This window comes from Ixodes scapularis, unplaced genomic scaffold, assembly GCF_016920785.2.
Source record: "Ixodes scapularis isolate PalLabHiFi unplaced genomic scaffold, ASM1692078v2 PGA_scaffold4__175_contigs__length_147842914, whole genome shotgun sequence".
NCBI classification, from domain to species: domain Eukaryota; kingdom Metazoa; phylum Arthropoda; class Arachnida; order Ixodida; family Ixodidae; genus Ixodes; species Ixodes scapularis.
In genome coordinates, this window is record NW_024609879.1 from 92,617,153 (window position 1) to 92,642,194 (window position 25,042).

General features: G+C 46.6%; 3 protein-coding genes across 3 annotated transcripts in view; 2 read left to right on the forward strand and 1 right to left on the reverse strand.

Moving 5' to 3' along the window:
- Positions 1 to 6,859: 6,859 nt before the first annotated feature.
- Positions 6,860 to 8,605, reverse strand: LOC121837815 (zinc finger BED domain-containing protein 4-like). Its single transcript, XM_042293638.1, has one exon. It carries the CDS (start codon positions 8,603 to 8,605, stop codon positions 6,860 to 6,862), a length of 1,746 nt encoding a protein of 581 aa, XP_042149572.1.
- A 3,926-nt stretch (positions 8,606 to 12,531) lies between these two features.
- LOC120850197 (5-demethoxyubiquinone hydroxylase, mitochondrial) lies at positions 12,532 to 14,112 on the forward strand. Its single transcript, XM_040222636.3, has one exon. The coding sequence runs from the start codon at positions 12,625 to 12,627 to the stop codon at positions 13,285 to 13,287; it is 663 nt and encodes a 220-aa protein (XP_040078570.2). The 5' UTR covers positions 12,532 to 12,624; the 3' UTR covers positions 13,288 to 14,112.
- Positions 14,113 to 18,504: 4,392 nt separating this feature from the next.
- The window catches only part of LOC8038424 (spliceosome-associated protein CWC27 homolog), a 43,136-nt gene continuing 36,598 nt past the window's right edge, over positions 18,505 to 25,042 (forward strand). Inside the window, exons 1-2 of the mRNA XM_040222627.2 lie at positions 18,505 to 18,677; positions 24,815 to 25,024. Of these exons, the coding sequence (XP_040078561.2) occupies positions 18,636 to 18,677; positions 24,815 to 25,024 (252 nt within the window). The 5' untranslated portion in view covers positions 18,505 to 18,635. The remainder of the gene's footprint in view (positions 18,678 to 24,814; positions 25,025 to 25,042) is intronic.

The window sequence follows — 25,042 nt, forward strand, 5'->3', positions numbered from 1 at the left end:
TTGTTCCTCGATGATGGATGACAGAGTTCAACCTGTATTCATGAAAGATGGTGAGCATGAAACATGGCAACACATGCACAAATTTAGCAAACCACTCCCAAGTGTCACACGGCAAGAACAGACATCCTAAGCCACATTCAGTTATCTGAATAGCAAGGGGAATACTAAAACTACTGCCTTGTCATTTTACTGGCACGATTACTTCTTCAAAAGACAGCAGGCAAGGTCTTCAGTAAAGGCTAGTGATTCCTCAAACTGTAATCTTTGCCAGCACAGCGATTATAAGCAAGCTTTGCAAAAAAAGTAGCTAAAACGTTGATATAGTATGTACTTTTCAAGCACTAATTTCAAGCATTCTTTTTTCTTTTCTTGAGCGCGTTTTTTGCAGGTGGCTTCGGCGCCGGGAGAGTAGAGCAGAGATGCCCTCACCCTTTCACTGACAATAGTCGCTGTTGAGGAGCAGTGCGTTTGGCCAATTGGGATCGCGGCAGGGGTCGATTATGCGTACGCTCCTCGCCACATGCTCGTTTTCGCCTTCGGTCACCCATTCCCTCAGTTGCACGCAAGGATGGGGCCGCCAAAGCATACGCCAAAGCAAACAGCAGCTACTCGACAGCGTCTATGTTATCAATGTCTGGTCACCTCCGTTTTTTAGCTCACCTATCTCTGCCCATTGCGTAAACTTTCACACTAAAAGGATTTTTTTTTTTTTTGGTGAGGTTGGTTTTTTGCCAGGTTGAAGTATGAATCTGTTCCGATTGCGATTGTTCGAGTGTCACCCCCTCACCAGAGTTCAAGGTTGTTTTGCTTTGCGTGTCCAGGTCTTCATGTTACCTTCTGGTCTTTCGGCTTCCTTCTTCCTGCACATACCTATAAAAGGTCGTGAAGCATGAAATAAATGTTTTGGAGATCTGTGTCGTGTTTGTCCTCCTTATTCACACTCTCCAGGGTTAAAATGTCTATATTCATCCAGCTCGCACGCACCCTTGCTTTAACTTAAAAGAACTTGCGCAAGAAAACACTTTAGTTAAACGTTTACATCTTTTTTTCACAAACACTGCATGGAACTTTTGAAACAATGTGTATCTGTAAGTTATGAAGTTCATAATTAACTATCCATATGCAAAAGTAACAATACACACACCAAGATGTTCCGGTGCCGCCTTTATGTTTTTCATCCATGACGTCCTGACTAGGATTCGCCTGTCCGTGATGTCACAAGTTGTAACCCTTGCTACTTCTCAACAGTTGCAACGACTGGATCAATGGAGTGTTTAAAAAGCATGGTGGAAGATAGGAGACATCGCAACACCATCAAAGGTGACAGTCTGACAATGCTCTTATACCATGTGGTTTAGCCAACCATGAAAGGTCAACCGAAGCACGCTTTTGGATGTGCATGTCGCTATTAGTGAACATAGGTCATGACATGATAAACAAGTACTACATGTAAGTTCAAACAATTTGTGAAGTGAGACATGGAACAAGCTTGTGCCTTTTCTCTTTACATGAAAGTAATGGGATGTCAGATTCACAGCACAATACAATGAATTTGTTCCACTGCAGTTATTTGTAATAGGAAGTCAAAACACTGCAGGTCAGGCAGAACCATCACCTGAAACACAGGAAACCTGTCTTAGCAGAGTAGCATATTTACTGATTTTGTTGCAACACAACGCTTTACACGTATCCACCCAAAAGGTTGCACTAGGAGAAGCATATTAGCCACCCTTCTCAAATAGGGATCCGCATCAGGCGAGAGTCCACGTTCGACAAACGCACACTCTTATAAGAGTATATTCAACGTAGGTTACAGCTCACGTTGCACATGCAAAGTATGAGGGTGTACGCCAGGCCAAGTGGGAAAACTGTATAAAAACAAAATGCAGAAGATCAAGCTAAAGTATTCGAAAACAAACTTTACGCTGTCGAAGCAGCTCCGACACATCCGCACGGAGGAAAGGCATCAACGGCGTGCTTTGTCGGAAGTTCACGAAAGCTGCATGCATCTCCGTGATACCCCGGAAAAACAGGCGATCGCTGACGGCACATCGTGACTTCAATTCATCAGTGCGGCCAGAATCGAAGGAGGCCAGGGACCACCGCACCGACCGCAAGCTCCGCACACATTTGTTTGCCAACAATTGGAAGACTGGATCAGATGGACGGATGGACGTTACGTTACCCAGAGCCGTATATGACGTTACCCGTTACCCTTTATAACAGGCGGTAGCCTGGTAGCCTGCGTCACCTAGCCTAGACGCCTAGGTCGCCTAGGCGGCCTAGGTCTCACAAGCATGCTCACAAGACAAGCCACTTTCAAGACTCCCTCCATGCAACACTTCGCGCATTGCACGCTAGGAGTCGCGGAACAGGGTAGCATGGTTTTTGTTTCATCCGTTTCATCAGACAGCCGCTGTCTGTACTCCTGCAGCCAAGCACGTGATCGTCCAAGCCTGCATAACTTTTCTTCACGCGCATGCGAACGCGCTTGCACGACAGGGGCACCAGCAGGGATGTTGCAATCCATCGTTCTACATTTGCCTGCTTTGCCCAAACTCCAGCACATCGGGAGCCACAAAAACAGTGCCAAGTCTCTTTTAATATTTCTTTCGGTATCTCTCGGCACCGCCTACAGTATTGCGCACTTGTAGGAAGTCGCAGCAATGGAAATGCAAGCAGCGTGTCTCGTCACAACACGATGATCATGACAAAATCTGAAACTGAAACCAAAACTAAGTGGCCCAACTGGTACCCAGAATTCATTTCGTGCCACCGTCCCACCAGGGCAGAGCACCAGGGTGATCAGTGGCGCCGCAGCGGCTGTCCCTATTCGCACTCCAAGTGCGGATAATTTTGGATTCTTAACCGCACTCCGAGTGCGGATTGCGTTGGATTCTTATCCGCACTCCGAGTGCGTGGGGCGAAGAACTTGGCGTGTGGCGTGGCGCGACTTGGACGCGGGAAACTTTGAACATAGTGACTTACGATGTTCGTGGTGTGACATTGGCATGTTGGCAGCACCGATTTCATAGAAATATTAGTGGTTGTGCGGTGTTTGATTGGGAGGAGACCTGTGTTTCAGAATGAATTCAATTTCAAACAAATGCATAATCGTAAACATATAATTAAAACAGCGCGAACGAACACAAGGACAAGTAGAAAAAGAGGCACAGCCGCAGCGCTGACTCGCGATTTACTCTCTTTTTTGTCTTCTTAAAACACATCAACATAAGAAGACGCAAGTCAGCGCTGTGTTTGTGTCCCTTCTTCTACTTGTCCTTGTGTTCGTTTTCGCTGTTTTGATTATATGTTCACTATGCACCACCGACTAGCTCACCTCCAAACATCACTGCAAATGCATAATCGCTTTTTTTTTTTTTTTCGAAATTGATTAGCGCTAGATGGTGTATTTGGGTAGAGACTGAACTGTACTCGCGCCTCGGGGGCTTGAAAAAGAGCATGAACACAGGACGTAAGCAATCCTATTGTTCCTTCAGTATCCTTTTTTTTTTTTTTTTTTTTTTGTTAAACAAGATATTATTATATCTTGTTTAACAGTGTTCGTGTTCCGCACCCTCGGCATATATGTTTAACATCTTCGATCACACAACCACACAAAAACATCTTTTAACTGCCATCACATTTATCGTCGTCTACTACAGTAACAAAAGGCCGGGGACTTATCAGGCATTCCCTCACCTAGTAGTGTTGAAAGTGTTCAGAAGATTGAGCCGGGGGGGGGGGGGGGGGGGGGGGGGACTTCATTTCTTAATAATATTGTTTACTGGAAATGACTGATTTTCCTTACCCCCTCCCCCCCCCCCCCCCCCCCTTTTTTTCCTAAGCCACTGCCCCCATCATCTAAGCACAAGACAATACACGTCACAAATTGCACACTGCTCTAGTTTCTTTCTTTTTTCTTTTGTCAATAAAAATATTTAACCGTCCAAAAAAAAATATCGCCAGAACTTTTTTTGTTTTTGGGGGGGTGGGGGGGGGGATTGTAAAGCTGATGTGTTTGGGAACACAAACACGCACACACACACGCACGCACACACGCACACGCACTTGATCGCCTCTATCCGATCTTCAAGGCGTGAGTACCGTTTAATCTGAAGCGCACCACCCAATGTTAATTTTTCTTTTTTTTTTTTATAAAACAAAATACATTTTCTTGAAATTATTTTAATTCTGAAACCGGAACCGCCAATATTTCCATACGCTCGTCGAGGCTGCCAACACGCCAATGAATCAACACAAAGTTGAGAACTTCTAAACCACTGTGTTCATAGTTTCCCGCGACATATTCGCGCCACACGCGGAGTGCAGGTAAAGAAAATCCAACGGCTTCGTGCCAACGTCTTCGTACCCCCGCCACCCCCGCCCCGGTGCTGCGGCTGCCCGGTGCCCCCGGTACAGCGTCCGCGCCAGTCCGCGCATCCGCCACCTCCGCACGCAACCCGCACTCACGCACTTGGAGTATGCTTGGAGGCTCAGAGTGCGGATAAGAAGCCAACATAATCCGCACTCGGAGTGCGGATAAGAATCCAAAATTATTCGCACTCGGAGTGCGGATAAGAATCCACTAGTGATGGGACGAATCACCGGAGATTCGGATTCGGACAGATTCGGAAATTTCCGAACTTCCCGCGACGAATATTCGGCAGATTCGGAGATTCGTCAGGTTCGTCGCTGGTTGCAGTCGACAGCGTGAAACTTGTCGTAAACCTCGCGAATACGGTCAGTTGTGTTTTCTTTTTAGGTATTGTTACTGCATATTACCAGATTTCGTCTTGTTTATTTCAACGTATATTATGCGCTGCACTGTTAAATTAAACCCTGGCACGCGACCGGTCCAGCTGAGCTGATCGGTGTGGTTGACGTAGGCCTAACCAATGCACGGTCTCGGTTTCTGTGCGATTTCGCGGTGATCGGCAAAATGTAGCGAAAGGCAGTGTATTATTCATAAGAGCGATGCTATATGCACTACGTAGTGCACTTTGGACGGAAATTGCTATACGCACTACGCTGAGAGCTCATGCCGCTCGGGCCACCCTTTTTCGAACTGCGCGTGTATCACTGGGGAGCTCGTTAACCCAGCCCCCCGCCTGCGTTCACGCCGCTTCGCGGCGACAGTATGCGGCTGCCAATTAGAAAAGTTAACCAGTACACGCCGCTTCGCGGCGTCCAGCCGGCAACCCAAGCCCCGCTGCCCCCGATCTGCGAAGTTTCGTCGACAACATTCGGTGTTTTTTTTTTTTTTTTTTATTAGTGTTCATCGCAAAAAAGAAATATAAATATCGCCAAATGCCTCGTCAAAACAACGTTCAAGCAAAAAAGAAAAAGGAAAAAAAAAAGGTACGATCACCGCGATTCCAACCTGCCTCCACTTGCGTATGAAGCGGACACGCTATCCCCTACGCTATGCCACCGGCGGGAAAGCTCGTTGTGATCATTAATTTTTTACGAGACAAACGTAGTGCATATAGCAATTTCCGGCCGAGCTGCACTCTGTAGTGCATATAGCATTACTCTATTCATAATGTGGCGCAGCGCACAATAAATATATTCAGGTAAGGAAATGATTCGCCTCCTTCTTTAGAGCTGCGTGTGTCTACCTGTAAGGCGCGAGAGCGAGATGAATGTTGCTCGTCTCAACTTCGACCGCGTACCGGCACGCACGGTTCCGGCACCGGTGGCAAAGGAAAACCTCGCTAATTCGCACTTGTTCTCCGCTCTCGGCAGCAAGTCGGCCGTGAAAGGTTATGCGTTGCACATCTTCGGAAGCAACACAACAGATACTAGAAGAAACGGACAAAGGGCTTAGTCCATTTCAGGTGCGCCGTTCGTGGTTTGCAAGACGAACTACCTCGAATACCAATCTGCATTTCTCGCAGGAGCTTAACCATACTCAATGCTCCTGGAACTACCTGTCCAAGCAAGTGTTGTCAGAAATAAATAATAGTTTTATTGCACTCGCTGCTTCTCTTGCAGAAAAATGAACACGTCGAAACAGTAAAAGTTAAAAGGACTAGGAGTGGTTCATTAACACTTAAACAATCGCCACTCGAAGGTCAGCTTTTCCAGGAATGTTTCTTGCGGTTCAGACTGTTCCAGCTGTGCTTGCCTATGCCTCCATGCCCTGCTCATGTGAATGAAGCTGATGGTGGCCACATTCTGCAGTGTGAGGCGGTTCCTTCTGACGATCTTGACGGCCCTTGCAGGGTAGATACGCCCCCTGTGTACACACACTGATTGGCAGGCAGGCAAGATATCCAGTGGCTAAGGTGTACAGGTCAGGGTACAGGTACACCCCTAATCACACTTAGCTACAACAAGCAGTCCGTGGTTCTCCTGTCCTCCCAGCACCCACATAGAAAGTGCACTCCAAAACGTTGCGCAGTTTGGAAGAACAAGTTCACTGTATTTGTGTTTGTAAGCAGGTGTGCTTACAAATAACTGTATTCGTATTTGTAAGCACACCTGCTTACAGTATTTGTAAGCAGGTGTGCTTACAAATACGCATGTGGCGTATTTGTAAGCACACCTGCTATGTCGGCGATTAGAGGACGGATAAACCACGGACTGCTTGTTGTAGCTAAGTGTGACTATACCTGTAGTTTTTTTTCTTCCAGTATAGATGATGAGATTGCTTCGCAAGTTAATTAAGCATTCCACTTCCTCGTCTTCCAGGTAAGCATCAGCTTGTGCACTGATGACCGTTGTGGTTTGTCTCTTCCGTCGTGGCCCTTGAGTAGTGTGCTTAGTTTTACTGCAGTTGCCGCTTATCGTTTGCAGGAAAATTAACAACTTGAAACAGTATGTTATAGGCTATTGGGAGTGATGCAAGGACACTTTAGCAGTCGCCACTCTCAAAGATCATCTTTTCCAGAAAAGGCTCTTCCGGTTCAGACAGTTCCTCCTCAGCTGCGCTGGCCTGTGCTGTCTCTGCTGCACTGCTGAGGCTGTTGGCTACTCTTGCAGGCAGAATGTTGGGGATCCATTCCCTGTTCATCCGAATGAAACTGAGGGTGGCCACATTCTTCGGTGTGAGACGGTTCCTTCTGTCGGTCACGATGGCTCCTGCAGAGCTGAATACCCTCTCGGAGTACACACTGGTTGGAGGGCAGGCAAGGTATCCAACAGCTACGGTGTACAGGTCAGGCCACAGGTACCGCTTTTTCTCCCAGTAGACGGTGGGATTGCTGTGCGAGTTGTAGCATTCCACTTCCTCGTCTTCCAGGAAGGCATCAAGTTGCGCCTTGACGACCGTTATGGTTTGCCGCCTTTCCTGTCGTGGCCTGGGAGTTGTTGTGCTCGATGTCTTATACCATGAATGAAAATCACTGGGTGGTGAGCTGCCTGAGGAGGTGCTGGGGGCGCTCTGGGGTGATGATTCAGCCACACTCTTGTCCTTGCATGCCTGGCTATGGACATCCTGGAGTCTCTGCTGCAGGTAGCTTCGCACAATTTCCAATTTTGGGGATGCAGAAACCTCTTCGCTTGTGTGAGTGGAAAGTGTGTCCCTGAAACGAGGATCCAGTAGGGTAGCAGCCCAGTACTGAACATCTGTCTTCACAGCATTCAAATGTCGACTGAGGCTCAGTTCATTGAGCAGACATGACGCAAGGCAGAAGGCCGGGGTGTCCAGCTCTGCACCTGTCATAGTGTGGGTGACTGTTCTCTCGATGAATGTGAGAAGGGGCAACACTTGTCCCAGCGTCGACGTGTCCATGCAGAGGAGGCGTGTTGCCTCCTCAAACGGCTTCAAAACGGTTGCCATGGCCTTGAGCAGAGCCCATTGCCGTGGCGCAAGGTAGTGCTTCGTGCTGTCTTCGAAGAACTCGCTGACAGCTCTCCGCTGCTCAGAGAGTCTCTCAACCATGTAGAATGTGCTGTTCCATCTGGTGGGAACATCTTGCAGAAGTTTGTGAACTGGCAGCCCGTGACGAAGTTGGATAGCTTCCAGTTGCCTCTGGGCACTCGCAGAGTGTCGGAAATGGCCAACAATGGCACGTGCTGCCTTGAGAGTCTCCTCCAGCTCTGCACCAGACTTGGTCAGCGATGCTTTTACTACCAAGTTAAGGCAGTGGGCCATGCATGGTGCGCGCTTCATCCCTCTGTCGTTCAGTGCTTTCACCACATTTTGTGCATTGTCGCTTGTTACAATGCCCACTTTCACCCCCAAAGGGACTAGCCATGTCTCTATGACATCCTCGAGCTTCTTGCCGATGTTGTACGCCGTATGCTGCTGTCCAAACCCGGACATGTCGAGGACGGCATTGTTTCTGGTCAGGGATCCTTTGGAGTCTGGAGCTATCCAGTGTGCCGTCACAGACATAAAGTCATTGACTTGGCGGCTCGACCAAATGTCGGTTGTCAGGTGGACTTCCCCCACGCACTCTTTAAGTTGTACCTTTAAAGCCTCTGCAATGACAGTCTCCAGCGCTGGGATGGCCGAGTTTGCAAAATAGCCCCTGCTCGGAATGTTCCATTTCGGAACACAGAACCGCATAAAATCTATGAATGCAGGGTCTTTAACCATGGAGAATGGCTTCATTGACTTTGCTATGTATTCTGCCAGTTGCTTGTTGTGCGCCATTGCCAATGGGTGCGTCGAAGTCCAGCACTGCTTGCGATTCATGGCCTCTAGTAAGGTCAGCTGGGTCTGGGGTGATTTTGCAACACAGGATGTTACGAATGATGCTGCTGGTGTTGATGCAGACGTTGCTGTTGGCGCAGCAGGAGTCCTCTTTAACAAGTGGGGATGGTTTCGCTTCATATGATTATGAAGTGCAGTTGTTCCAATCTTTTGGCATCCACCTTCTTTTCCAAGCCGTACAGTCTTGCGGCATTGTTTACATACTGCCTGATACTGGCCTGTTCTCTCGAAATGGACCCATATTGATGATTCTTTTGCACGCTTGGCGGGTGGGGGCAGGTTCCGGTCCTCGTGGATATCTGGACTGGGTCCACTCTGTGGCGCTCTGCTGCTGGAACTCAGTGTTTGGTACACTTGAGCGTCCACTGGAGGTGTCAGCGCTGGATCTGATAATTAAAGTTTAAAAAGAGTAACAAATAGTTATGTAGGTGATTACCATGTACCTCATAGCTACTGTTTTTTTGGATCACTGCAATTGGATCTACACAATTTTTGCATAGAGTAACGCTGGTGTGCATGATGTAGTTATGAAACTTCCATTATTTGAGTGCCTGCAGTTCCATATTTTACATAGTGAATAAGCTCCTCAAAGACAAGAACAGAAAACCAAGACGACATTGAGCACTACTTACAACTGTATTGTTTATTGAAAAACGCTATCTGTACACAAAACTGGGCTCCTGGCATAAGGCGAACTCATCAGTTAGATGCAGCGACGATGCACTTCTGCCTACCGTGTTTGCTCACTAGTCAAGCCCTTAAAGCGCAGAAAAAATTGCAGTCTAGAGAAGCAAAGGCTGACTAAGAATAATTATGAGCAAGAATCAGTTGCCATTCTAAAAAAGAGGTTACGCTGATATCAGGCGGTAATATCTTGTGTGCTGAATTTACGCCCTAAGCAGTTGTGTCGATTGGCAGCGTACATCTAAAAATGAGATCTGATGAAATATAATTTGACTTGGTTACTTTTGGTAATACAGCTTTAATATTGTTATGAGTTTTTTGGCATATCAGTATTAAAGAGGACATTTGTGTAGCCTTGACCACCACCCTGGGTGTGCGAGCTCACAAGTGCCCGTAGCTTTGACTACACCGCCAAGAAAGTTGTCCCCAAGTATAGACTTTATTCTAGCAGCTAGATGTATGCTAAATATATAATACCTTGAATTATTGCAATCTCGAAGCCCTCCAGTCCTTCTATTCCTCTTAAGACATACACAGAACCTTGGTTGGAACTGGTCTCTTGTGCAGGTTCAGGAGTTTCAGGAGGCCCCGTTGCTTTGTCACTCTCCGTGGCTTTGTCAGGAATTTCCCTTTCAGAATTAAAAAAGTTTTTTTTTTATTATTTTAGTATAAGTTGTTTACACAATGCCTATGTGCCACATCAGTCACATTTTAAAACAACCGAAACATACTTTGGGGTGGCACATCACAGGTTATTCTGCAACATGCATTGCAACATGAGAAACATTGTTGCACCATTACAGTGTCCAGACAGAGAGAGTTCGGAATAGCAGGGTATTTAGACATTCCACTTAAATGTGCCCGGAATATGACTGAGGCCTGTTGCAGAAAGGTGCCATGTAATTCAGGTTAGGGTTGCACATCAAAATATCTCCAGATAGTTCAAGTAATCCTCAGCCCACCGCCTGGGCGTGCCAGATGCCCTTAGTTGGTTTTGCATGTAAACCCCAAACCTACACTGCATTCCACTTAAATGCATGAGGAATAATTACCCATGCTGCATATCTTTTCCTCTTCTGAAATATATTCATGTAATCTCAATGCCAAATTTGATTGAATTTAGCTGAATAAATATAAGACTTAGTACATTCTTTGTCTGGAAGGTATTAAAATTTACATTAATAGGTACACCCAATGCCGCCCACCTCAGTCTTGGGTACTTGTTGCTCTATTTAGCTTCCGAATATAGTGCTTTGCGAGCATGTTGTACAGGAGGTAAGTTGAACCACCCTTGTCAGGTTAAGGTATTTAACGTTTATATTATTAATTAATTCACTTATTTATTTATAGACAAGCTACCAAGCAGCTACGATCGATGTAGTTCTGGCAATAAAAATACATTGCATTAATGTAATTTGAGGTGAAAACGACCGCATTTTTGTTTAGTTTCAATTGTGTGCACATGTTATTTTGTGCGTACTTAAACTTCAATACGACAATTTTCCCACATTAAAATGCACGTTTAATGCTGCACACCTGTTCACGTACCAGTTATGCTCAAATAAAAAATGAAAGCTCATATACTTACAGTAAAATGGGGGATTCCCTGTCTGCCGAACGTCCCGAAGAATCGTGTAGCTCCATTGGCTCCATCCTTGAAGTGCGAAACCGTAATACCCGCCGAAGTCGGAGCAGTCAGAGCTTTGGGAAGGGGAGGAGGAGGAGGAGGAGGGGGGGGGGGGGGGGCGCACTTCGATGGTTTTCTATGCGTGAACTTTATTTGATGAAAGAGAAACACAACACAGGGGTGTCCAACGCAACTTTATTGTTCGGAAACAAACACTAACTAAATCGGATGTCATTAACCAGAAAGGTACAAATGCAGTACAGGAGGCTCCAACACTACAGCGCAAGGAGTTTCAGATTGTTTCCCGTGTTCCGATAACAGTACCTCAGTGGACACACGATGGAGATAATCGAATCGAACATAATCACTTGCGTGGTGTGTGCCACTATGACCGTAATTATGGGCACGAAATCTGTCCGTACCGAACAGCACGTACGGCATCGATCTCTTGCGGCGATGAAAACATGCGGACATGCGCTTGCATTTCCACCTGCACCATACGTGCACCAAGAACCGAAACCAATTTTCCCGCGATGTCTGGCTACCATTCTCGACAAACATCCAAAATATTATAAACGAAGCGGAACATTTTATTTATTACTATACTAATATATTGCAACATTATTTTGTGCACTTTGTAGAATTTAGTGAATTTAATATCACGAAAAGTTAAACACTCGTCAACGTAATCTGGCAATCATGGCAACGCTCCGAATTTTTTCGAACTTTTCCGAATCTCTCGAGATTCGGCTACTCTTCCGAATGTTTCCGAATCTTCAGATTCGGCTCCGAATCTCGATTCGGATAAAGATTCGTCCCATCACTAGAATCCACCACTATCCGCACTCGGGGTGCGAATAGAGCACTATATAGCTCCTACGGAGCAGAGTAGCGCAATCCTTTGAACCCCGTGTTTTGCCGACAACATGGCCGACAGAGCAGCTCGGCGCAAGTCACGTGGTACTCAGGGTTCCAAGAGGCGGCCCGCCCTATGGGAGAATACATGGAGATCGACATAACACGGCTGATTAAAAAAATAACAGCAAGTTCACATTTTTCAAAACTAGCCTGTCGTGAAGTTAGTAAAGCGCTGAACACTTTATCAAAGTTTGAATAATATCGGATGCGTGTGCAAATTTTGAGAAGGCAATTTCCAGGGCAATGGCGTTTGAAGCAGACGATGTTTGCTCGCAGCGGAGATGGGCTTTTCGGGTTGGCCGGAGCGGGTCACGTGAATGGTGTGACGTCGCCGTGTCGTCTGCTGCATGATGCCGCTCAGGCAATTTTTTAAAAAAAGTTACGTCCTTGCATGGCACAAAACTTATCGCAAATTATTCTAAAATGTTTCATTATTATGTCAAAAATGATTGCCATTCCGTACATCCCCACAAAACTGAAGGAACAACGATTTTCTCACGTTCTCCATGCATTTCTGACCGCAGTTGGAACCTCCGGGCGTTCGCCGCTAGTCGCCGAGAGACGGCGTTCTAGATTGCGCTACTCTCTCCGAAGGAGCTATATAGTGCTCTAGGTGCGAATAGGGACAGCCCAACGCAGCAACCCAAGCACCCCAGTAGCAGAGCAGCTGAGCGGATTGATTACTTACTACTCAGCGGTACCATGAGCTCTGACCTCGAGTACCCCGAGCATGACCTCGAGCGCGTTCAGAAGAGGGATGCTTGCGAGTAGGACGGCACTGTCGCCACGCGCGACGGCACCACCCCTGCGCACCGGAACGAGGAGTGCGTCGACCGTGTCGGACAGTGCCGAAAGAAGACGGCGACGACAGCTGTACGACCGCATCTTACGGGTCAACCACGCCGGTGAGTTCGGCGCCGACCGCATCTACGCCGGTCAGCTCGCGGTGCTGGGATCCAAGTCTGAGGCCGGCGCGCTGGTCCGCCACATGTGGGAGCAGGAGAAGGAACACCTGAAGGCCTTCGAGGACCTCCTGTCGCGCAACAGGGCCAGACCCACGGCGCTGCTGCCCCTGTGGAACGTCGCCGGCTTCGCGCTCGGGGCAGCGACGGCGTTGCTGGGCAAGCGTAGCGCCATGGCTTGCACGGTGGCCGTCGAGTCTGTCATCACGGAGCACTACACGAGCCAGATCAGGGAACTGCTCGCTGATCAGGGGGACACCCAGCGCCACAAGGAGCTGCTAGACGTGATCAGCAAGTGCCGCGATGACGAGCAGGACCACCACGATGTTGGGCTCGCGAACGAGGCGGCCGAAGCTCCCTTTTACCAGCTCATGACGAGTGTCATCGGGGCTGGCTGTAGAACGGCCATATGGGTGGCTGAGAGGATCTGATCACTTTCCTGGCCCTTGCTGCAGGCACAAGCACTGGTGTGCCTTCAGATGTGTGAGACATTTAGAAAAGTTAACCTGAATTTCTTCTGTTTGTTTAAGCTCTCTCTTCATTTGTCGATTGCTGCTTAAGTGTTGCCTCGGTTAGTCCATAGTGAGACTGGTTAGACTCGGAGCCGTACATTGGGAGAGTATGGCCAGTTAAAGATCTTGCCGCCGTAACGACCCCCTCCCGAACGAGCCAGCAGCTTGTGGCGCAGAATGAGAGGCGCGAATGCACGCGCATGAACTCCCTGCTGCTTCCAGGTGTATGGGGAGGGCAGCCATTTACGTTCATTCGCCCAGTGGAATGCATGGGACTGACATCCAAATTTCGCCTCTTTCCCTTTATTTCGCTGGCTCTGGCAAGAAAATTATATAGTGTCAGTCCTTGGTGGGTTAAAAAGCTAACGAATAAAGTTTTTTCGCCGTTTAACCGCAAACTTTTATTCAGGTGAAAAAGAAGTCAGCCCGTAGCAGACGACGCATAGCCTCAACAGTGCTCCGCGCCAAAAGTGTACTGCGTCAAAATGGCAGGCATTTCCTCTTTGCTCTCTCCTTCCTCTCTCGCTCCTTTGGTGCTCTCTCTCTCTCTCCCCCCCTTCACTTTTCTCATCTCCACTGCCTTCGTTGCCACATCCACTGGCCAGACTCTCCCAATATACGGCTCTGGTTAGGCAATGGTGCCATGCCATCTCAAAAACATGTGCCTTTTGGAAATTTGAGAGACTTAACATGTGGCTAAAGAAATGGAAATGATTTATGCAATAAATGGAACGGTGAATCAGATTCTGCCCTGTCGAAGGTTCATTTTACGTGCTCCAACATTTTTTGTTACTGCAAGTAATTTGTTTTTTATTTTTGTGCAAATAGTGAAATATTAATTGGAATAAAATCAAATTTGAATAAAACGTGCAGAGGAGCTGGGGGGGGGGGGGGGGGGGGGGGGGCAGGAGGAAGAGAAGGAGACGAGAGCGTGCAAGAAGGTCGGAATGCTGAGCTCTCGTTCGAATGATTATTGGGCAGACCTAAAGCTAGCTAGCTGTCTTTGTCTCCACTGCACTCGTCGAACGTTTTAAAATGCGGTCACCTAGCTGTGCTTGGAAATTTGTTTGTCCTTTGTTCCCGTTCTTTATGGATTACCGTAGAATACTGCGCATCTGCCCATTCCACAGTGCCCATTCCCGAATTTGTTGTAAGATCTGAGAAAATATGCACAGTACATCGATTTGTAAAATTGATGACCGGACAAATGCCCATCCACCATTTTTTCGTGATTATCTCTAAATTTTGAGTGGGCGCTTGCCCGGTATTTTAGGGTATTATTTTAATTTTTGTTCAGCTCGCTTGCACCTTTGCATTAACTGCATTATTATCAATCTTAAAATGCAGACCGTTCATCCTTGTTGGTGTTAGACTGGTGGCAGCTCATAAAACCAGTTTGCTCTACTGACATCTAGCCCCTGGTTAGCTCAGTTGGTAGAGCACTCCACTGGAAATGGAGAGGTCCCGGGTTCGATACTCGAACCAGGCGGACCTTTTGGGTTGCGCACCAGTCACTTAGCTGTGTTTGTCCTTTGTCCCCTTTGTTCCCCTTCTCCAGGGATTATTGTTGTCGTTCTTGTCCAGCTCGCGTGCACCTTGCATTGATTGCATTACTGTCAATACTGGTTATAACGAAGCTAACGAGAATCGGAAATCGTTTAGCTATATCTGCTTCTTCGTTATATATGAACTCATACAAATACCATTAAAAAAAAAAGATAGCATTAGTTGTCACGGGCATATGTTTATCGAGCCTGCAGAAAGCGATCGAGGCTTTCCTCACGCATCCTCTGCTAGATAAGAGCAGCTTCTCGCCAACTGCGAGAAGCTCCGATTGGAAAGACATCTTGCTACGTAAGTACCGTGTCGACAGCTGCGATGGCCCTGCGGAGGACACCGGTGGTGGACGGCGTTCTTTACGTTTATGCGCACTCCATTGAGGATGGCATGCTCTTGATTTAAGGAGATTGCCCTTCTCTTCCCTGTCGAGGTGCCGGCGGTGCCGGGACTCTCCATAGTTGAGTGGCGATGATTTGCCAAGTCGGTGCTTGAGCGAAGTAGACTTCTGCGCAAGAGCGACCTCACTGACCAGACGCCGACATAGATTGCAAAGCAAACAAAGAAGCGCGTACGGCACCGAGTTCGCACTCAAGCTTGTCTGACGTCGGTATAGTGGAGAGCTTAGGTTTAGGAGATGGGGGCAACTGCTCGATCGGGGGTCACGTGCTTTGTGGGCTGTGTTTGCAAACCGAGCTGCAGCATGCAAGGAGTCAAAGCTCGAAAGCGTTCACCTTCTGCAAACATGTTCGCCTCTCCGCCCAGTTTTCTCGCCACACTGGCCACGTGACAATGAAATGCATGCGTACTTGCTGCTCCCTCTCTCAAGTCTAGGCTCGTCCGTCATCTCTGCCGGTACGTTGTCACTGGAGGCGGTAATACGATGCGGTAAAACCACTTTCCAGATAAGGAGCAAGGAGCGGACGACGTTGTAGAGGCTGCTGCCAAAGGCCTTTCCAGCATCTTCTGCAGCCTGTTCTGGGCGGCTTCTTGGCCACTGCAGCAAAGTGCGGAGGCCTGTGACTTAGTAAACTTTCTAAATTTTATTTATTTATTTATTTTTTTAAACTATCGCAGAAGGTTGTGTATCACTACTGCATGGTGCACATAAAAGACCCCAGGGGGGCTATGTTCGACAAATGTTTCGTTTCTATAAAAGAAACGGAAGTGACGATATCGCTTCTGATTGGTTAGAGGCATAAATGACGAAAGTTCCCTTTTTCGTCATTTGAGCCTCTAACCAATCAGAAGCGATATCATCACTTCCGTTTCTTTTTAGAAGAAACGAAACATTTGTCAACATAGCCCCCCTGGCTAGCGGTTGTACTGCACTGGCTAAATTGCTCATCTACAGCTGGGAGACTCGTCGCCTTTGGAGGCAGACCAAGTTTTAAGTTGTGTAAACACACAATCAAATCTTTTTTTTTTTTTTTGGAAAGACGTTTACAAACGGCTTGTAAAGAAGTTGTTGATTTCAAGGAATAGTGTATGTTTTAGCAATATGTCCGTTGCACTTCCCAAACCTATTAAAATGTTTCTTGACACTTAATTATAATCATAATTGTTATTATTTTTTTTCTTTTTGGATTAGTCATCAGGTCGACCGCAAGTTGGTGGGAAGTAGAGTCACTAAATAAGCTACGCTTTTGTTTAGTAACTTTATTTAGTGACTCTAGTGGGAAGGGGTGTGGTTGAGTGGTTGAAGAGCTTGTTGCTTCCATTGTGTTGGTTGCTTACCTCTGGTAGAGTGTGCGTTGGTTCTTTTGGGTATGTTCCTAGAAACTAGTGTCCTCATGTCGTTCGCCGGGGTCTTTCGTTCTTATCTTCCTTGTTCTTTTCTGCCACGGTTGTGTGACCTTGGCAACATGTGTCTTTTTGTGGGCCTATTAACCCCTTGCCTACTAATAACGAGTGTCACTTGTGCCGCCATTTACGAACCATAAAACCCGACCACGAGTGTGACTCGTGTTTCGGTTTCAGAGCTTGTTTTGTGAGCTCTGCGGCAGATGGCAGCACTACCCCTGTTGTGTTGCTCCTGTTTACCTTGGGTTCTTGTTTGCTTTGCCTTTTGACAGAGAGAGGGCGCTCCATTGACAAAAAATAAGCGCGCTATTGTAAGCAAGCGCGCCAAAAACATGTCTTCGGCGCGGAGGTCTGCTTTGGCGGACGAAGATATACAAAGACTTCTTTTTGAAAGTGATGAATGCGCCAGTATTTCCGACGACGAATCCTGCTGCCTTTCCGATTACTCGGAATCCAATGAGAGTTCAACGGATAGTGAGGAAAGTGTTGAAAACTATGCGAATCCTGGAAGCATTTCATCGACTTCGGCGTCTGCACGTCAGTGGAACTGGGAGAAGAGGGACAACCAGCCTGCTCAGTTCACCTTTGTAGAAACCCCAGGTGTGTCAGCAAGGGTTCAACGCAGTCTTGGTGAGAAGACAAGCGCCTTGTCGACCTTTTCCATGTTTGCAAGTCATGATTTTTGGGCGTCTGTCTCTGCTGAGACAAATCACTACGCCGAACAAGAGATGGGCGACGAGGATCATCCCAAGAAATGCTATGAGGAGCAATGGTTTGACACCACTCCAGATGAGATAAAGGCATACTTTGCCTTGTGCATCATTATGACGCAAGTGAAAAAACACAGTCAAAATGAACTGGTCCAAAAGGTCCGTAGTGGAGACCCCGATTTTCGGCAAAACGATGTCCTATGTGAGGTTTCTGCTAATCTCTCGATTTCTATCATACTGTGAAGAACTACTGAAGAAGAGGAGACGACCAGAAGTCCTGGTGTAGAGCACAAGACTACGCCTGAAAGCCAAGGAAACGTTTTTCTTTATTTTGACGCAAATTGCTTGATTTAAATAAAGCTTTCTGTACGATCTTTAAAGAAAAAAAATGAGTAGGCAAGGGGTTAAGGAAGTGCTATGAAAACTAAATCTTTGGCTGCGTTCATAGTTTCGTCGTTTCGGGTCTGTCCGTGCTTTATTTTTTTTTTTTTTTGTTCCCTTGCTACAGGGTTACAATGTATATACTTTTTTTTTCTTCTGTTTTTCTTAATTTTCATGTGAACTCAACCAGGGTTTTCCCCAGTTGAAATTAGGGGGGGAGGGCATTGAGTCGTTGCGAATTAAGTGGGCCTCCAGAAAAACGGGGGGGGGGGGGGGGGGGGGGGAATCACTGAAGTCAACCTCTTCTCTCACTTTCGTTTGTTTCCCCGTTCTTAACAGTTTGGCCCCTTTTCAGGATTTGCTTCTGTGCCCTTCTCGTTTTGTTTGTGTCGGCAAGTGAAAATGATGCCAAAACCAACAATCAAATATACCCGCGCTTTTCAGTGCCGTGACATCAGGGGAAGGCAGTCGAGGTGAACTATGCCGAGCATTTGTTTCGTGCTTTTGTAGAAGCTCAGGTTCTACAAAAATCCGCGACACTCCAACGTAGAACAAAAAAAAAAAAAAAAAAAGCGATCGTTATTTCAATTTTTGAACAAGAGGTGGCACAAAGCATCGACCAATTCAATAACTAGTCAAATCTCTTTATCCATACAAAAGAGCATAGTCAGTACTGTCCACTCAGATATAAATGGTTTGTTTACAAACCATGTGCAACAAACCTCGAGACATGAATACCGGCTGCAGGACGTGGTTCGCGTACGGAAATGCGCTGATCTAGCATCGTCTTGCTGCTTTCATCAGTAACCGCAAGTCATGAGCAACATTTACATTCAAGAACCGCCAACGAGCGGAAAGGTAAGGCCTTAAAGCACCCCCGTCCCTGGCCACTAGAGCGACTAACAGAAACAACCGATACCGATTAACCTAAAACACTTGCAGCATGCACGCGAGGGTATCTTTGGCAGGCTTGCAATCACTCAGAAGCCTGTCACTCAGAAGCCTGTCAGATACCTTCGCGTGCACGCCACGCTGCCTGTGATCGAAGCCTGTCGATGTCAGTTTCTGTTTGTCGCTCGCATAAGCGAACGTCGCGACCAAACGACTACCATGCTGTCCTTTACGAGCACCGAAATTAGTCCGGGAAGATGTCAGGAAAGTTTGTGAGTCAAAGCAGCAAAAGAAAAGAAACACATACTCAAAACTACAATGCCCAGTGAAGGTCGCTCGATCAACTGATTCCGGAAGCGACGACAACCAACAGCTCCTAGAAATAAGGCCGTAGCGCTCTTCGCGTGACGTCGCAAAGGAAGGCCATTGGGGGCGCGCGTCGAAGCGAAGGCAACGCGCGTGGATCGACCGTCGTTAGCTAAAATGAAAGCTGCACATAGCAATGGGTCTAGAAAACATTTTATTACACGGGAAAAACATTACACCGCTAAATAATCGGTACGAAATGGCACGAGGTACAGCGGCGTATACTTTCCATTTTCCCGGCGGGGGGGAGAAGAAGAAGAGGGGGAGGGGGGAGGGGCAGCAGGCTGAGAAGTTTTCGGGGGGGGGGGGGGGGGGGGTGGTCTTTCGGTGCAATTTTTTTTACACCGGCGATTATCAGTAGTTTATTTTTGGGGGTACATTTTACAGCGCATGTATATAGCCATGTGTCCGTCGCTGTGTGTCAATGTCAATCACCGTGCAAGCTTAGCCATGTCACATCCATGGCTTTGCATGCAGCTCTTCGCGGATGACTGCATCATCTATCGCTTCATTGAACGCGTTAAATTGTGACTCCACGACTCCGGTTCGGGTAACTCCGTCAGAGTCGCTACTAAACAGACTTTTGAAACAGCTCCGGACGGAGTAGGTGCCCTCTATATGAACTTCCAATTACTTTATTTATTTTATTTTTTTTTATTTTTCTGGTGGGACATTGCAAAATGGCAGGCTGCTGTGGAAGCAGACCAAGCAGACGTAGAAGTGATTGATGTTGCGTTACCTTCTTGACAGAGCTGGAGATTGAAGCTAGCAAAAGCACGCTCTGAATCCATTTCCCATGTATTTTGTCAGGGGCGTTATTTTGTTTACATGCCACTACTAGCAGCTCGTTACATGGCACGTAAACGGCGTCTCGGTAAGGATCATGGCCCGGGGGGGCTCTGCACCCCCCCCAGATCTCACCTGGGGGGGCACGAGCCCCGATGCCCCCCCGTAGTTCACTCCTATGAGGGGGTATGCGTAGAAGACGTCTAAAGAAAAATGTGATTGTTTTAAGTCGAAAACATTGAGTCACACAATTATTGCTGTAGGAATGCATATCTTATACAGAAATACTTCGACAAAATGGCGAGACACGCTGTGATTAGACACAGTTAAAAATCAGGTCGACGTAACGCGGACACGGCTCGACAAGTGTCACTTAATTACGATCATGTAAGCGATGTTACCGCGTGCAGTCACTGAATTAAAATTAATGTAATTTCAATCAAATGATAATATGGGGTCAACAAATCAGCTTGCGATGCTCGTATAATTGCTCAAGACAGCAAGCTGATTCAATCCCCTATCATTTCATGAAAATATATTAACTTTTCTGTGTGGCAGGGGTACCAAACTTCCTATTTATAGTCAACTAATTTACTTCTCCCCATGGGCTCGAGCTGTCTAAGAACAAAATATAACCTATTTTGTATACAATAATACTATCCCAGTTGAAAATTCCCATTAAGTTCCAATTGGAATTTTCTTATTGGTACCAATTGGTGACTTATTGGTACCAATTGGGTTTTTGGACAACCAATTGGTCACTGCCAATGGGAACCAACGGGAACCAATGAGAACCATTGGGAACCCATTCAGGTTCCAACTGGAAAAATAATTCCAATTGGTGAGACCCATTGGCCAGTGCGGTTCCAGCTGGAACCCGCTAAAACCAATTGGTTCCAGTTAAAACCAGTTGGAATTCCAATTGGATTTAAAGGGAATTTTCAGCTGGGATTACCTTAATACAGTTAAGACTCTAGTATAAACGTGGTAAAGCAGTAAAATAACATTAGTGTAAATAAATGCATAAGCACAAACAGCACACTTTCAATAATCACACAAACATGTTATTTACCTTCCAGTAAAAACTAGAATATTACCACGCATATTTACAAATGTCGACGCAATAGCACAAGGATAATGACGAAAAACAAAATTCCATTCTATCACAAAATTTAAAAAAAAAAAATGACTGCAGCACTTTATTTGCATCTTACATGACCAAGAAAGCCCATAAATAAGTTGTTTCTCACCTGTCGATCGTATCCATACGTCCCACAATATCCACCACGAAAACATTTGAACACAAACTTCAAGAAGTCTCTCTCTGTCGAGATGGAGGTCATCGACCAGCGTCATCGTTGACTAGTTGCAACTTGCCACGCACGTCACTCAAACCGTAGCAGGACCTGTTCCGCGAATCAACGTAAATGCCGTTATATTAAGCGAACACAAAAAAACTACCGGAGACTGCAATGACGACAGAAACACGACGGGATGGTAACAAGTCTGAAAAGAACCACCCATGAGAGCATCGGCAGCAGGGCGAAAGGCTTAATGTTGTCGACCCATCTCTTGCTCAGGTGCGCTCCTTGCGGCGATGACTGGATTTTTTTTCGGTTCCCTTCCCTTCTGAAATGTCTCAGCTTCCCTTTTCACACAGTCAGCAGCTCACACGCAACATAAATTTACCAGAATCGCAGCCCGTATGAGGGAAGAAAGAGTAGATTCGGAGACCGGAGCTGGTTCATTCAAAAAGTGTGGGGTTGCTGCGGGACTGCACGTAGTCCCGCGGTTACGGGGATAATCATAGATATAAATTTGGTACTTTCAACCTTGGTAACGCGTTGTACATTACGTTTATATTATATATATAATAAATTTTACAAAACTGTGCTTTTAAAACATATATTAATGTTGTATAAACGTGCACGAACACCACCGTGCCGCTTGACAAAAGCATTTTTTTCGCGTCTGTACCAGATATTTTTTCACGTAGTTGCACCATGGCCTTCCTTGTCCGACATTGTGACGTACCACTCGAAGTGCTACGGCCTTATTTCTAGGAGGTATTGTAGCAACCCCAGCGACTTCAGCGGCCGTAGCCGTACCAGCAAGGCATTGGTCACGATCGCTGCCCACGACCGGCTGCTTTATTGAATGGGAGATGTTCGTGTGACCCTTTCTTATCTTATTTTCTTAAAGTGAACCCCTTCCGAGTTTCAACCTTGGCTTAGATTTTCCGGTTAGAAGGTGAATCTTATCTTTTTGTTGTCCTCTTGTAATTTTCGAAGGAGTAAATCTATGCGCACTACGTCGTGCATCTCGACCGGAAATGGCTATACGCCCGACGCGTTGAGCTCGTGCCATTTGGGTCACCCTCTTCAGACAGCGTGTGTATGACTGGGGAGCACCTTAATCCTCCCCTCCTCCTGTGTTCACGCCGCTTTGTGGCGACAGTCTGCGGCTGCTAATTACAAACCTATTAAGCCCTCCGTACACCGCCGTCCAGCCGGCAACCCAAGCCCGCTATCCCCTTTTGCACCTCTGGAAAGGGAGTCACATACCACATAGTTTAGTGAGGTTTCGTCGACATCATGTGGTTTTTTTTTTACACTGATAATTGTGAAAAAGAAATGTCAATATCGCCAAATAATTGTAAAAAAAAAGTTTGAAAAAAAAAAAAAAAAAAAAAAGCTTACGCTGCGGACTGAATCAGGGTCCGCTGCGTATAAAGCAGAAACTTTTCCACTACGCTACGGCACTTTTTTTTCTTTCTTCATTGCATTACATTATGCCACCACTTCACAAACTAGTTTGAACTATTCGTTTTATACGAGACCCAACAAGTTTCGCGTCGTGTGTATAGCTTTTTCCGGTCGAGATGCACAACGTAGTGCGTATAGCTTTACTCTTTTCGAAGTGCTGTGCTATCGATAGCGTCCAACACTCTCGTTGCAGTGACACCCTCGTCAATTCTATGTGCTGGTTTTCTTGATGTACAGCTCAAATAAACACGGTATGGATTACCCTCGCATCTTGTGGTACACACACATAATTTTTCAAGTACTCACTGTAAGCAACTTAATTATTGTGAGGACCTAATTTTCGCAAATTTCGCAAATCGCCTACAATTCACGAAAAATAGGTCCCGCAAACAATACCGGTAAGCTGCAAACACAATGGAATCTATATTGAGATCCCACCGCGTCGCAAAAATTAGAACCTGCGAATTATTCCAAAACTTCAGCTTTGACCTAAATTGCGAAATATTGAGCCTGTGAAAAATAAGTTGTTGACAGTATGTTCCTTTTATTTTGAGGTTACGGTACAAACATCAACACGGATTAGGTTACAACATGTCTCGGGAGTCGGTAGTTACTCTAGTTACGCGGCACCGGACCAACACCTCTTTCGCCAAACTCACGTCAGCATTGAGAATGGAAAAGTTGCTGCAGAAGGTAGTGCAATGGTGATGCCGCACGTGCCAGATCATTCTATACTCAATGAGCTTTCACAAGCCACAGCAGCCTCAAAACCGCGTGAGAAAACTGGAAAAATAAAAAAAAAAACTGCAATCGGAATGCCAAGTTAGACGCCTGCGCAGTAGTCCTCACTATTGCTTTCTGTTTGCAGTATCTGTTTCCGTAAGACTGGAAAAGAAATAGAAAACTTTCCTCAAAAACAATGCCATCCCAGAATCTATCTGTTTTGTCACATGACAAGCCTCCGAAGACACTACAATCGACTTGGTCGGGGTCAGTACGATAACACGAAGATAGCTGGGTTGTTAGGTTTTGTTGCGTAGGCCGTGATGCTGCTGTTGTCGTGCTGCTTGTGTTTAATTTTGATGAGAAGTACAGCAAAAAGATTACGTCATAACACTAAACTCGCGTTCAAAATAGCAAATTAAATATGTGAATCGTGAGCAACACACCCCAACCTTCATGCGCAGAAGCAGTCATATGATACTTTTTTCTACGTCACAACAAGGCGCTGTAAGGTGGCCCCACTCCATGTTCTCTGGGCTAAAAAAGCTCGACGGCCGAAACCAAGATCTAAAAAAATAAGGAGATTCGGTCCTCTGGATTGGTTAGATTTTGGCCTTTCCTTTTGTATTGGGGACCATGGTACAGTGACTTCCTGATAGCCAGTGAAGCATTTGCTCTCTTTTGCTACCGCCGACTCTGCCTAGTCAGCTTAGCTTCACATATTCACCAGCACAGGCTTGACAGTGTTGCCAACCGCAACGTTGCCATGCTTTAGCTTTGCAGTGCTGCCGGCTGATCAATCTTCTCACCCTTCTTTGTGTGAACCATGACACCTCCTCTTCTCGGATTTCATCTACTCCAACCATCGACTAATGGTGCCATGCAGAACTCTCACTGTTCCTGATCTGTAACCTCTACACTATATGGTATGTGTCTCTTCGCTCATGGGACAGGGAGTGATCATGTGTGCAACGAACCCGACAAAGCTCTATTCCCGCATTTGTTCTTTGCTTTCCTGCGATAGGTGGTGGTAGAGAATAGACGACATTTGGCCTGTGATTTACTTGTTCGTTCGAGCGCATCCAGTGCTTCTTTGTCAACAAAAAACAATGTGCCTTCGAGATATTTCCTCCCTCCTTTCTTGGAGACTAAGTCCTCGTTTGTAATGAATTGGTTGATTTCAGAAAGCTGTCGAGAAGGTAAGACGGCCGTTGCTAGGACTAGCAGGCGACGCCGGCCGAACGCTGACCCTAATGCACCTGTCCCCTCTGTGCAAGGAGCAGGCAACGACGTTGCTCACTCTGATTGGACAGATAAAGTGAAAAGAGACCAAAGCAGCTAGCATCTCTGTCTGCTCACTATACTTGGAATCACAGCTCAGTGCTGCGACGTTACTGTACTCGCGGCGCAAGAAGCAGACGATTTCGCTTGCCACATAAGGATTTTTGTTTTATTTATTCTTAGGTGCTACTCAAGACCACAGTGGGCGACATCGACGTGGAGCTGTGGTCGAAGGAGACGCCCAAAGCGTGCCGCAACTTCGTCCAGCTGTGCCTCGACGGCTACTACAATGGCACCATCTTTCACAGAGTGGTCAAGGGGTTCATCGCCCAAGGTGGGGACCCCACAGGCACCGGCGAGGGCGGAGAGTCTATCTATGGAGCCCCTTTCAAGGTACTGTGGCTACTCTTG